Source organism: Heliangelus exortis, chromosome Z (assembly GCF_036169615.1).
Source record: "Heliangelus exortis chromosome Z, bHelExo1.hap1, whole genome shotgun sequence".
Taxonomy (NCBI): Eukaryota; Metazoa; Chordata; class Aves; order Apodiformes; family Trochilidae; genus Heliangelus; species Heliangelus exortis.
This window is the reverse complement of record NC_092454.1, coordinates 63,411,480-63,426,110: the sequence shown is the minus strand read 5'-3', so window position 1 is coordinate 63,426,110 and position 14,631 is coordinate 63,411,480. Positions and strand designations below refer to the sequence as shown.

The 14,631-nt window shown below is 36.7% G+C and overlaps 1 protein-coding gene across 1 annotated transcript in view; it reads left to right on the top strand.

Moving 5' to 3' along the window:
- LOC139789913 (atrial natriuretic peptide receptor 1-like) overlaps positions 1-14,631 on the top strand; it is a 30,264-nt gene that overhangs the window by 12,971 nt on the left and 2,662 nt on the right. Inside the window, exons 9-21 of the mRNA XM_071731048.1 lie at positions 1,118-1,204; positions 1,463-1,606; positions 2,065-2,186; positions 2,997-3,138; positions 6,588-6,636; positions 7,481-7,585; positions 8,564-8,683; positions 9,489-9,582; positions 10,375-10,462; positions 11,220-11,359; positions 12,471-12,623; positions 13,532-13,630; positions 14,495-14,586. Coding sequence (XP_071587149.1) covers positions 1,118-1,204; positions 1,463-1,606; positions 2,065-2,186; positions 2,997-3,138; positions 6,588-6,636; positions 7,481-7,585; positions 8,564-8,683; positions 9,489-9,582; positions 10,375-10,462; positions 11,220-11,359; positions 12,471-12,623; positions 13,532-13,630; positions 14,495-14,586 — 1,435 coding nt within the window. The remainder of the gene's footprint in view (positions 1-1,117; positions 1,205-1,462; positions 1,607-2,064; positions 2,187-2,996; positions 3,139-6,587; positions 6,637-7,480; positions 7,586-8,563; positions 8,684-9,488; positions 9,583-10,374; positions 10,463-11,219; positions 11,360-12,470; positions 12,624-13,531; positions 13,631-14,494; positions 14,587-14,631) is intronic.

The window sequence follows — 14,631 nt, the reverse complement described above, 5'->3', positions numbered from 1 at the left end:
CCCTCTTTCTAAAATGCAGACAGAGCACAGCTAGGTTCTTTGTGCTGAGGAGTAGCATCCTATACAGTAGGACATAAGAAAGCTTGTCCTTAAACCAGCTGATGTGACTGAAGATACAGGGCATTTCACTTCTGGATCACATTATAACAGTGCAGATCACATAACTATACAGTCAAACAGTATAGCCATATCCTGCCATGCAGAAAGCAAATTTTCATGTAATAATACATTTTGGGGGTGGGGGCAGAACATGTGCAGTGGTGGAAGTAATAGCTACCATTTGAAGACACAGGGCAGGATCTGTGCTTTGCAGGATACAGGGGCTTCCTTAGGATCATTTGCTGGGGTAGCAGCTGCCTTTTTATCATAGGTCACTGCTCTAGAAAATCACTTCATTGATGAGACACATAGATCTTTCACAGTAGGTATTTTTGCTGCTTCTTTCTGAATGATGACATTTTCCTCCTCATCATCTTCCTCAGATGAATCAAAGTCAAACACATTAAGCAAGAGTGAAAGATGTAAGAATGAGGCATTTAGTGTCATTGCTGAAGCACCTACATCTGCTTTGCCACAGACCCTATACTCTGTATTTATATGGTGGGCATCACTTAAATTCCTGCATGTATCTCCACTGTATTTCTTTATTCCTCAAGGGAAAATTTCTTTGCTATCAAAATCAGCTGCTTGATCACTGAGAATTCCTTCTCCCATGAGAACACAGGTATGATAAATATCACTGGCAGATCTCAAAAATGATTGACAGCAATAACAGATAGCAGGGTGTGGCTATATATGTTTCATTAGCCCTGACATTTCCTTTGCTGATACTGCATCATCCAACTGCCTCAACAGGCTGCACTCACATCCCAAATGTCATCCACAAATCAAGGATGCTTGAATATAATCACTAATGCTTCCCTTATCATAGAAACAGGGACCTATCACGTACTCACATTCAGATTTACACCCACATATGGACATACTTAAATTCTGTGCCTCATCTCTACAGCTATGAATCTGCCCACTGTAGAAATAATATCCTGTCCATTTTGTAGTCTATTTGGCTTATGAAGTTCATCTGAAATTCTGTGAATAGCATATTGTTCTGTTTCAGTGATGGCAGAACAGTGGCCATAAAGAAAATAATGAAGAAGGCCTTCACACTTTCCAAATCCATACGTAAGGAAGTAAAGCAAGTGAGGTAAGTGAAATCTGAGGTAAGTGAAATCAAATTTGTATGGTGCTCCATTTTTACACTAGTTCTTTAGGGGTTACAACCTGTTTAAATGTGACTATAAGGTTATATTCCTTTTTCATTCAGTCTTTACTTATATATCAGACCGGCATCTCCTTATGCATGATTTACTTTTCTCTCTTAGTTTTCCAGTTACCCTACAAAAAGCAGGAGGGACATTAATGAAAATTGCTGGTGTACTGTGATTTTTGTTGATTTTTATAGGGAGCTTGACCATCCTAATCTCTGCAAATTCATTGGAGGTTGTATAGAAGTTCCAAATGTTGCCATCGTGACCGAGTACTGCCCCAAAGGCAGCCTGAGTGATGTTCTGCTCAATGAAGACATTCCTTTGAATTGGGGCTTCAGGTAGAAAAAATGAAAAGCTTTTGAAAAGTTAAATGTCACAAACTCTACTATGTCTTATTTAGAGAGCAATTTTATATAAAGTCCTTGGATAAATAATTTCCTTTGTGATATGGATATTTACAAAATAAAGTGAGCTAATGAAGAATTTTTCTTTTATGAACATTTGAAAGCACTCTCAAGAATACACTTGTATTCTTGGAATATACTAGGAATTACTAGAAGAAACTGAGAAACTGAGTAATCTTAAAAGGGGCTAAAAGCCTGTGGACTCAAAAAATGAGTGGGAGTTAACAGCCTTCTGCAACCTACTTTAAGCGTTTTGGAAAATTGGGCAAGAGGTCATAAATTGAAGGGTGTTGCAGACATAGGGGGGCTTTCTGTCAATTACAGTAGGCTTTGTAACAACTCTTGAGTGAAGGCTTAATGGAAATACTAGCTCATTGATTTTTGTCTTTTAGGTTTTCTTTTGCTACTGATATTGCACAAGGAATGGCCTATCTTCACCACCACAAAATGTATCATGGACGGCTGAAGTCCAGTAACTGTGTGATAGATGATCGATGGGTTTGTAAAATTACAGGTAAAGAGAAGCCAAGAAACAGAGTTTTTAAACTGTACAGCTAACCAACTGACATGATACTATTAAACAAACCTTACAAGCAAGTGATACAGGACCCGTACAAAAAAAATCCAGTGACCTCCATCATAAAGAATGAATCTCTAGTACCATCTCAATTTGAAGTCACTCGAGACAGAACAAGACATCTGCATCCCGCAGAGTGCTGTATATATCAGAAGTAAAACTGAAGTCAGTTGGTTTTTTCTCCTCTCCAGTGCTGAGTTACATGCTGAGGACCTCTGCTGTGTTAGGCTAAAAGTATAGCTGCAAAAATGTTTCACACTTATGCTGCCACTGTTCTGAAGCTACTGGTGTGCAAGAAAACCCCCCCATCTGCTTTTCTAGTTTTTCTAGTCTAGTCTTTTCTAGCCTCTGTAACATGTAATTATTCTAGCAACCTACCACCAAAGATAAAGATTGGGGGTTGAGAGGAACAGAAACTTGTATTTACATGCTAACTCTTGCACTTGAAGTGAGCCCATTCTCTGAGTATAATTTTATGAGAAAATAAAATATTTCTCATCAGAAGGGGACTTGTATTTCCAACTTCACTGCTGCCACGCTGTCTCACCCAAATAGTCGGCTGTCAGATCCTGTATTTGCAATTGGTTTAGACAGACAAGCACCACACACCACTATTTTTAGAGTAAATTGTGTATTTCAAATAGGGAAAATTAATTAATTTAGACTAGTTCTTTTATTGTCTACTAATGCACATGTTTCAGAGAAGTACCCACTGAATAATTTGCTTCCTATTTTCTTCCATGTTAGATTATGGTTTGCAGTCATACAGAAAAGAAGATTCTCCTGAGGGGTCAAGCTCATACCAGAAGCATCTGATGAAGATTTACACAGCACCTGAAATCTATTCCCTTTCAAACTCTGAACCCAATTCTATGACAGATGTCTACAGGTAGTTCCCTTCTCCTGTTTGTTGCACTTAATATTATCTCAGGTTGAGTATCTTTAATCACAATTAGGCTGTGTAATTCTGTGGTCACTCCAGGTACATGTTTCTATTTTAAAAAGGATTGTTCCTGGCACACAGAACAGCATAGATATCACAGGATCTTCTCTTTTAAGGTAGATAACCAAATACTGAATTCAGTGACATGGCGTAAGTGTAGAGTTGGTCTGATGCTTCATAATGAGTTATTCTGAATGAGTGGATAAAAAAGGTGTAAAGATACACTATTAGCTAATAACATTTTTTTCCTGCTTCTTATGAAAAAGTAGGTTATTTTCAAAAATGGCAGCAACTTACATGTTAATAGTGTCATTTTTCCAGGGTGTCATAATGCACATATGCATCCCACAATTCTGTGACTTGTATCAATACAATATTTTATTGTGTACACACAGTGGCAATGTTTGGTTTGCAGCAAAAAGATACATGTAGAAAAAAAGAAATGGATGCACTAGTGAATAGCTGTAGCCTTTTCCTTTTGAAAGCCTTTATAAGAGATCACCTTTCAATGGGTGATTTGGTTTTAAGGTTTAGCCTTGCCAGTGATGTATATCTTCTGTCCAACCAGTTGCAGGATTGCAATTGAATTTTGGGAATGATAATCCAATTTAAAAGCCATTGAACTAGGGTTTTTTGCTTTGATTTATTTTATCTTTTAGATTTCTTGTTTCTCACAGGAATTTTCTGTTCTAAGAACGAAAAAAAAAGGGTTCTTGGTGCATTCTCTTTCATAACGATGATGCTTCTTTTGTCTCCTTAGTTCCAGTAGTTTCCTGAAAGCAGTTTAAAGGGGAAAATGTATAATAGTAATACAAGCTGTTTTGTGGCTCTTTCCTTTTTCTTGCCATGTTCCCAATCCAGCAGAACTGAAATTCAATCAGTGAATGAAATTTTGATAAGGCAACACATCTGAGCAGAGGAAGGCATAGTTATTAACACTGGTTATTAACAACATTTACTGAAGAGTAACTATTATTGCCTTTTATCAAAAGCTCTGAATTTTAATGATACTAGGTCACAACAAATAGTTACTGCCCTAAATGACTGTTTTGGGGCTTTTACTGAAAAAAAACAAGTTGCAGAAACAGAGAATATTGTTTAGTTATCACCATTTTTTCGATTAGGGTTCATTAAAATTATATAGAGATATGATTTTAGATACAAGATTTACTGGATTAATGCCCATTATTCCCTTGCAAAGAAATGCATGCATATCAATGTGCTATAACATTATTAAATATGATCCATTCTATCAGACTATATAAGCAAATGTTTGAGGTCTCAGTAGTATTTACATCCATAGGCTTAAACATTTCCTTAGAATTTCCTTCAAAACAGCTCAGCTAGAGGCAATTTGTCCCTGTGTTTGTATTTCTGGATACTGTCATTTGTCCTGTGTTGATCTTTATTTCTCATCATGGATTGGTCTTAAAAAGTACTGCCCCAACTAAGTTGTAATTTTTAGGATTGTCTTTTACTTTTGTGGTTTATCATTGCCCTACAGCCAAAATTCATTCCAGAAAATGTTTACTTAGCACTTGCCTGATTCACAGTACCCCTGTTATATCACTTTTTGACTCTGCAAGCAACCTGGCCTCCTTCTTGCCAAGGAATTCCCTAAAAAAAAAACCCAAATAAGTGCTAAGAGCCGATTTTCTCATATCATAGATTACTGTAATAAGCTTTTGACAGATTCAGTGAATGCTTCCTGAATCCATCTTGTTGTCAGCCCCTGCATCTGCAAAATCCAGGTCGTCTTACATTGTACCACAGCTAACCCATTCTTAGTAAGAAAGAAAAAACACTAAGAGATTAAGTCAGAAAAAAGGAAAGACCAACGTGCAGCCAGCTAAGAAAGCTAGATGTGTACCTAGTAGGATTAGAATAGTTGTTTTTTCTAACTGAGCTGCTCTTCAGAACCTGCATTTTAGCAATTTTTATTTGATTATAAGAGCAGGTGCTAAGCTTTCCTGATACATAAATGTGGGCTCACTGGCCACGAAGCAATGCCTCAGCCTTGAAATCATCAGTTTTTATCTGTTAAAAAATTCCATTAATATTCCTGACGGTATGGCCCAAATAATAAAAAAAAAAAAAAAAAGTGGAAATTGCAGGAATGGGATTTGTAATTTTGTGTGCTTTTACAGATCAATCACTTGCTTTTAAAGTTCTCCCGGGAATGTGTTGGTCAGATGGGAAAGCTAAAATGGAAATGAGAATGGGAGCATGAAAGCAGCTACTTTATGAGCTTGAGAGGCTCTTTTCAGTCTTAGTTTCTCCTACACTGGCTCTTCTTGGTTTGTAATTACTATGTGAATATGCTAAGACTTTTCTGAATCGTGCTGCTGAAGCTGAATGAAATCAATACTACTTTATTTGAGTTACTATCATATAATTACTTGCCTTGAAAATCTGTTTCAGCTTTGCTGTCTCATGTGTAAATATAATCAGGTTAATTTCCACATCATTTCATCATGGTTTATATGTATTATTTTATTTGCCAGTGCTGTACACAAGTGGACTGAAGGACAGACACATTCCATTATGCAGCTGGAATGCCATACAGAATAGAGCAACCATTAGCAATAAAACAGTTTGCAAACTGATATTCCCCATAAAAACATGGTTTCTAGTAGAAATGCATGTAGGAAAATAGTTTTTACAAAGGTTTAATAGATAAAGGGGCAAAACTCTCTTTAAGGGGATTTTTTGCTGGAGGAGGAGCTGGCTTCTTAGAAATCACTGTTCTAAAAGATCTTTAGCGAGTTCACTGAGACTGAACACCCAGTTTTTACCCCTTTTTTCTGTTCTTCACCTTTGATCAATGTGTTTGAACTCGGTTTATCTGAAAACCCCTGCGTCTGAAAACATAATTCAGAAAGAATGAGCAAAAATGCTTACTGTAAAAGATGTACTCTGAATACACTAACTCATCACTGACTTTATGGAGTTTTTCCAGAACAGTGATCTGTGCTGAAAAGAAACCATTCCTGCAGCTGATGAACCTACTCCTGCCCCTTGATTACAGCACAAATTTATTCTGTATGTTTATTGGTGGGTATCATGAGAACTCCTGCCCATATCGCCTCTGGATTCCATCATATTCTTGCAGTGAAAATTGCCTTGCTGTCCATCAAATTCAAACATTTCATTTCTGAGACTGGTAACTGTGAGAGGAGACTGCTAACTGTAGGAGAGGGCTGCTCTAAAATGATAAGTAACAGATCTCTGAAAATAAAATAATAACAGGTAGCAGCACTGTTGCCATCCTTCCTTTTAGGATACTAGGCTTTCAGTCATAAAATGGGAAAAAAATAAGAAATCGTTGAAAGAAGCAATGACTCATGCCATGAACTATTATTTCATTAAGATATTGCTATCCTTTTATTCTGCAGTTATGCCATCATTTTACTAGAAATTGCCACAAGAAGCGACCCTATGCTGGTAAGGAAACTTTGATTCTGTTTCTGATGCAGACACAAACAAGAGTGAGTGTGTTTTATTTTTTGAGCATATATTTTCCTCTTGATTTTGTGGGTGCAAGTTCAGTTCCAATGGAACATGCAGTCAAGGCTTCCTCTTGGTCTACCACTCTTCCTTCAGAACTTTGGAGTACATGACAACAATCATGTAACTCCACAATTGCCTTTTGATTGGCTCTGCAAGGTTTCCTTTTCTTTCCAGTTCTTTACAGGTGCTTTCAGTGAGTTCTGCTCTGGTAAGAAAATTCTAGAAGAGCAAATGAGCTGCTGTCCATAAGGAAAATGTCGTCTTTGAACATGTCTCATTATTGATGTTGAATGGCCAACAAAGAAAATGCACTTTGAAATTTATATCAGATTTTCTAGATATGTAACCATTTTCTGTCTGCATAATTTTCTAACATCAAAGACTTAAGACTGCTATTCTTATTTTCTAAAAGTTTGTAATAATAGATCAGTGTAGGCCTTGAGGTTTCTCAAAAGTTACCTGCCAGTATCTTGCCAGTTATTAATTTTTTTAAAAGCTATTTACCTCATATAAACACTGAGATTGAACTCTGTTAGCCATGAAAAGGCTTTTAGACAGGCATCAAAGTTTGGAATAATTTTCTTTTACTTTTCTTTCTTCTTTTTTTTTTTTTTTTGTACTCTCATAAAAAAGCCGATCTTTTATGGAAGCTAGTGGGGAAGATGTCATAAAAGGAATGACCACAGTTATATACTTTCAATAGCATATATTTACAATGGTATATATTTACAAAACACACACCACTTGCTACAAGATTGTGTAATCCCTTTTTCTCTAGAATGATGTTCTACATGCAGGTGAACTGTCTTGTTGCCCACCTTTGACAGAATTAATTTCAGGAAAGGCTGAGAATTCTTGCCCATGTCCAACAGATTACATAGAGGTGAGTAGATGCAGTATTGTGTACAGAAATTCTTTATTGATGTGAAGTTAAGACATGACACAGAAATTTTATGGCAATACTACATTTGATGAATGTAAGCAACCTGGAAGTTCATTACATCTCAAAAAAAGGCACAATTAAATGCTTTAATAACCTTAATTAAAAAAAAACAGTCATTGGACAAGTTGAGAGTTTCACTTGTCCCCACAAATTGTTAGTGTAAAAAATTATGCTTTTAATATTAATTGATTATTTTTGCATGGTCAGTCATGTTACTATTAGGTAATAATTATATATAATTTAATAACTCAATATCTGTACATATTTGATATTAGTAATATTTATTTAGCATACTGGAAAAGGACTTTAAAATAGTGAAGTATGTGTAACAGGCAAAGTAGGAGCTTGGTTTGATTCTCATGTGGAAGGTTTATGTGCTTGGTAGCCTCAAACTGCCTAATAAAACAAAGTACACCCCTTCCCAGTACAATTATGTCAGAACAAGATTGTGGCAACCACTCAAGAGCTATGTAATTCAACCAGAAAGTCACAAAACATTTGCTAAGCTGCTAAGTGCTAAGCATCATTGGATTTTAGTCAGGGGGTAACATTCTTAAGCATTTTTTTTAACAATTTGTGTATTTTGGGTACACAAAAGTCCTCTGAAAATAGTACACAACTCCGAAAGTGTAACACTGTCTTAAAGTATAATCCAAGAGTTTAAGCAGTGTTTGTCAAAAGGGATGTGAACATCTAATTCATGCTTTCCAGCAGTAGCACTTAGATGAGCTTTGATCATTTACTTAGCAGATGTGTAGAACTTTGTAAAACTCAATATAGCTCTGATACTTTTCACCAGCTGCAGATAGGGCTTCACATGCAGAGTTTGCTCTGAGAAAATAGCAGTATTTATTAGAATCACTACCTGTGCTTGGAATGACAAAACACTCCTTTTCTCATTCTCTTTCACTGCTGCAGTTAATAAGAAGGTGCAGAAAAATTAATCCAGCTCAAAGGCCCACATTTGAACAAGTCAAGAAAATGTTGTACAAGATGAATCCTAATAAAGTCAGCCCTGTTGACATGATGATGACTCTGGTAAATTTAATCCAATGTAATCAATTTGCTCATTTGTAATAACTTTCACCTCTATATTTGTTGATCTATACCCCTTGTCTGATGAGAGTCAAACACTCCACACATAGTCCATCACTCAGCTCTGATGGGCTGGTTGAAGCTGTATCCTTGAGATCCAGTTTTCATTCTCATTTCATGTCTGTCAGTTTTTCTTAACTTTCTCAACTTCTTTGGGGCTGCACACTTTTATTTTTTCAGCTGGATGTTGTTTGATTTGTAATGCACTATATACCCCTTTTGCAGTGACTCCATGGTGGACTCACAGTACTGGGAGTAGATTCCCTGCATGCCACAAATAATAGCATGTTTACAGCTGCATTTTGAGCGGAGTATTTTAAGCTTACCAGCAGAGGAAAGCAATTCCTACTTTCACAGCCTGTTGCTTCACAAAGAGAAAGGTTGCAAAAGGCATCGAAGCATTGTGAACCTCTGTGGAAAGATTGAGACTTAGATACCTTCAGTTTTGGTAACATATTTAAACCCATATCTAGAACTTGGTGTCTGTGTTGTTTGCATGGACTTTGAAGAGTCTGGAATTGGCTTCTACCTTTCTTATGTGTAAACAACAATCTCAAATCCAGAATCATAAATTTACCTAGGGAGAAACCTGATTGTTCAATTTTCTAAGAAAAAAACAGCTTTCTCAGACCTGAGCCTTTGCTTATGCAAATGTTTTCAAAGCAAAATCTTTCAAAAGCTTAAATTCTATCCAACTATAAATCTATTTCAGTAAAAGAATAATTTTATAAAATTCTGTATTATTTAGATGGAGAAATACAGTAAACATTTGGAAATACTGGTTTCTGAGAGAACCCAGGATTTAATGCATGAAAAACAGAAGACTGACCGTCTGTTATATAGTAAGTTATTTAGCAAAAATACTGGATATCCTTCTCAATAATAACTTTATTTTAACTGTCTAATTACAAAGAAACCCTCTGCTCGGTGCTTATTTAACAGAGAACATGTAGATTACAATGAATCAATGTAATTATTCCTTTTATCCTGGGAAGATATTTAGGTACTTTTTATATTTTCTGCCTAAAAGTCTGTGCATTTAACTGAGAGCTATGACTCTAAAATCCATAGTGCTCTCACTTTAATCTTGCTTCCTTGGCATTCCTTCTGTATAGTTGTCAATATTGGGAAATTGCTTTTGGACTGAGGTTACTTTTGATGACAGTGTATTTTCTGGAATTTCAAAAGAAAAAAAGGCATAAAGAAGCAAATATAACACACAGGAGGAAAAAAAGGAAAAGGCTGTTAAAGTGCAAGGCAGAAGTGAGGAAGATAGAAAAAATCTGAAAAGAGACAGTAAGCAACACAGAAAGAATATACTAGCAAAGGGGTTGGTAAAGGAGCTGGCAATAACCCAGTTCACACGATTAGACTAACTTTAACATGAAGTGTACAGGTATCAGATTTTTTAACTAAAAGTAACAGGTAATCTGAAAAATGTGGACTTTTTATCAGTGAGATTTATTATGAAGTCTGACATTATAGCAGAGCAGATCCTAATGAAAAGAATGCTTAGCCTTCAGAATATTTCATATTTATGCACATTGGTTTTATACCTGTAAGCAAAAATGTTCTATTTCTTGTATTTTTTTATCCATGTCAAAAGAGTAACAGTGCTCTACTTTCTACAATAGGTATGTTGCCGAAGCAAGTAGCAGATGATCTCAGGCAGGGAAAACATGCACAAGCTCAAAGCTACTTAAGTGCCACCATCTTTTTCAGGTAAACAAAAATGAAAGATGGGAGTAGAATGAAAGATGGGAGTAGAACTGACTTTCTACTGAAGAAACTTCTAGGCTTCTAGTGGAGGGGAAGCTCCTAGCCAAGCATAGAATTTCTATCTAAACTGCCATTTATTGAACTAGGTGGCAACATTTGACTTTGTAATCAGTGTCTTTCAAAATGACCACACCTTTGCATTTTTCATTATAATTAATTAAATAAAAAATGAAATTAACATAGAGCACTAACACACAGATGCAGGTCATTTGATGTTTGTTACACACACATGCATGTATGTTTTGTAAGACAGGCCAGGATTTAGGTGTTTAATGGAAACTTGTTTATACTTGAAGTCCACATGGATTTACGGTCGTTCTCTTGTTATGGGTGCATTAAGCAACATGAAGTTGCATGATTGACTTTCTTAAACAGACAGATCTTAAGTTCCCTTTATTCATGTGTACATAAACCAAAATTGAATACCTAGTCTGTTGTATATTAGAGTTTAGATGCTAAATATGCTTAACTACATTGGTAAGCAAATAGACAAGTCTATCAGTCCTTTGAAGTGGAAGGAGCTTGTTTTCAGTTTATTTAAAGGTTTGAAGACAAAATTATTCTATGAGAATAGAATAAATATGGAAAAAGAGAAGGTTGTGGTAGTTCCACTGAGAGATTAGTACTGTGTTTTTAGGATTACCAATCTGCAGTGGCTAAGGCAATGGATAAGAATGTTCTTTTTGTTGTATTTTAACAGTGACATTGTGGGCTTCACTCAGCTGTCCAGCAGCAGCACACCTTACCAAGTGGTAGATCTTCTGAACAAGCTCTACACCACTTTTGATGAAATCATAGATAACTATGATGTCTATAAGGTGGAGACAATAGGAGATGCCTGTAAGTTTCTTGAGCTATGGACAATGATGAGGCATGAGCATTTCATCAGGATAGAGCCTGATTGGATTATAAGGAGGAACAGATGGAGGAGATTTTGAAATCTTATTACTATTGGGAAGGCCATGCAAAACAATTTTGGGAGAAGGCCTAGCAGAGCCCTAACAAACTTTAGGAATGTTTTCCTGCACACCTTTCATTATTTCTACACCTAATGAATGTTATAGATGGAACAAATGAGCTGAGCAAACTAACACTGCTGTTTGTTTAGTTCCTATGACCTTTAAGGTCTCATTTTATACCTTGGCAACATATTAATCCCAGTTGGTAAATTCTCTGTCACAGGATGTGAACATAAATGTCATTCCACAAGCTTTATTATCTTATCTTTTTTGCTAAGACCACGACAACCTTCTCCCTCCTAATACTCTGTAGGGGCTTGACTATGTATTTTTGGATTTTAGGAAAACAGTTTTCTATTTGTTGCCATGGGAATCTGCTGGATTGACTAACATTAAAACTGAGGTCCATCAAAAACTTAGCAGAAACTGGCAGGATTTTTGGATTTTTTTGACAGACAGGAAATTCTAAAAAAGATGTGGAAAAAAACACACTCTTTTTTTTCCTGTGGCATAGTTAAACACAATCTGGAGCATAAAATTCCTGGAAAAATGCTTCTGATGGGCCATGAAGAGACCTGTCTCTTTTCCTACATTGTAAGAGTCAGTTCTGGAAGCATAGGACAATGCCTACTGGGAATAATTGTGTTTAAAGTATCTGCCCATAGAAAAAAAGTTAGAAAACAGACATTTTTCCACTACCTGTCTCACTTCAAGCATCCCCACTGGAGGGAGGAATAGAAGGTAGGGATGAATAAATCATATGAAAAAATAAGAATAAAATCCAATATTTTTCAGAGATAGGGTAATTACTGTGAAAAATTGCTGCCCTATCCTTCATTTATTTCTGGGTTTGTTTGTTCAGGCAAAATTGCCCAGCAGGATATGAAGGAATAAGGTTGTAGTGTTTTTTCCTAACTTAGGCATTGTTTGCTTTTTTTTTTTTAAATCTGTGAGTAATGGCAGAGGTTAAAACAGCTTCCTTGTTGTGTTAGATATGGTGGTGTCAGGAGTACCCAAAGAGAATGGGATCCTTCATGCTGGTGAGATTGCAAGCATGGCTTTAGACCTTCTGGATGTCTGCAAGACTTTTAGGATCCCACACAAACCCAACACCCTCCTAAAGATAAGAGCGGGAATCCATTCAGGTATGTTGAGAAAAATGCCAGAGAGTCCTCCTCTGATTTAGCAAATGTTTCTGCAGTAGCATTTCCTCTCCATTAAAAATTAAGTTAATTTCCCAGCATGGGATGAAACACCTCATAGGTCATCCCAACTGAACAAATTATTGGAAAACCTGGAAACCTTGTGAAAAAATTGGAAACATTCAAATTCAAATTGGAAACACCACATTATGCCAGTGGCTTTGCTTACGTGAATGAGAACTGCTATCCTGTGCCTGTTACTTCTCCATTTCAGCTGTTTTCTTCACAAAACAGTTAGTTGCTGCTTGACTCTTTGATCCAGCCTTTACTCTCAGACTCCCAGCTCCCTGATCTAAGCTTATGTGTGATTGCAGCTCCTTCTGGCAGACAGAGTTGGATGTGAGCTGTGCAGCCCAGCATCTACAAATCACATGACTTACATTGTGTCAGCAAGAGATCATATCTTCTGTACTGAAATCCCCCTGAGGATGACATAAAGGAACCAAATACTCACTTTCTGCCTTTAGCTGAGGAGGTTACTTCCTCATACTGCTTTTCCATGTGACTAGTTAGTGTTTTGTGCGCAGCTCCTGCTTGCCACATTCCTATCTCAACTGCTCTGCAAAATATTCTGTTATTTGTTGAAACATGATTCTTCAGGTGCCCTTAATTCATGCACACTACCTGCACACCATCATCACTTTCCTCAGTGCTCTCCTTTGAGACCCTTTCTGAGTTTCCCCCATGGCTCTGGAAACCATCTCAAAGTCAGATGTGTAACCTTTGTCAGATAATGCTAACACTTGGTGTCTGTCTCATGAGTGAATGAGATTGACAATAATGCAGGGAGCAGGCAGGAGTCACACTGACTATGTGATCAAAAACTACAAAATATTATGCTTTCTTAACAGGAGCAGTTGTAGCTGGAGTTGTTGGAACCAAAATGCCACGGTATTGTTTATTTGGAGATACTGTGAACACAGCTTCCAGGATGGAATCGACCAGTGAAGGTAAAAAGAAACAAAATGCAGATGTAGTTTTGACTATTCCCTAATGAGTCCTGAAAAAATGTCATGCTGACTTTTGAGTCCTGTCCTGTTTAAATGGTTGCAAACCCCTTGTGAAAGGTGTTGATTTCTGTGTCCAATCTGCTTGTGGGAAAATTGTGCCAGTGATATTCTCTACAACTTTTGTAACAAGATCTCCTAATTCTTCAAGTTTCAGAAAGTTTTCAGGTCTTTAAAGTTCTCTACAATAAAAAAGGGTGAGAATCAGATGACAGATAAGTGGATATGTTCACTGTTTTTATTCCTTCCTGGCACCCAGCTGAGTTTTAGTAAAAAGGCAAGATAGTCAGTGTTTATATGAAGACAAATTGTCAGTCAAGAAAAATTCACAAAAAAGTGAAATTATGGTATTATTGTCTCTTTCCCCTGTTTTTATTTACAGTGGTGGAGGCAGAGCAAGTATGATGTCAGTTTCTGTAATGTTTCAACTTCACTGAGAGCTGTATGTACAAAACAAGTGCTGGCTTCTATTATCCAGGAGATAGAACTACTTATGGTGTTCTTTGCAAAATGAAAAGGGTGCTTGACATTAATTTCAGCCAGACAGCAATGAAGAGTAGACAAATAATATTAGATGCAGGATGTGAAGAGTAGTGTTTGTTGACAGTAATGTATTTGTCCCAAGATGCTCTTGCAAAGAGGCCAGGATACTGGAGCTTGTTTGTGAACATTTCATATAACAGAAGAATGACAGCAGACATGAAAAAAACAAGGGGGAGTTCATTAAAATCTTTGGCACACAGAGGGGACAGGTCTGTCTTGGATATTTAGTTCTTACAGTAATATGAACATCATCTCTCTTTCCAGCTCTTAAAATACAGTGTAGTTCAAGTGCATACCAGCTGTTGGAGCAGATTGGAGAGTATGTATTAGTATGCCGTGGGAATTTACAAGTCAAGGTATGTATGCAACATTTAAAGAATGTGAAAGTACTCTGGATTTCC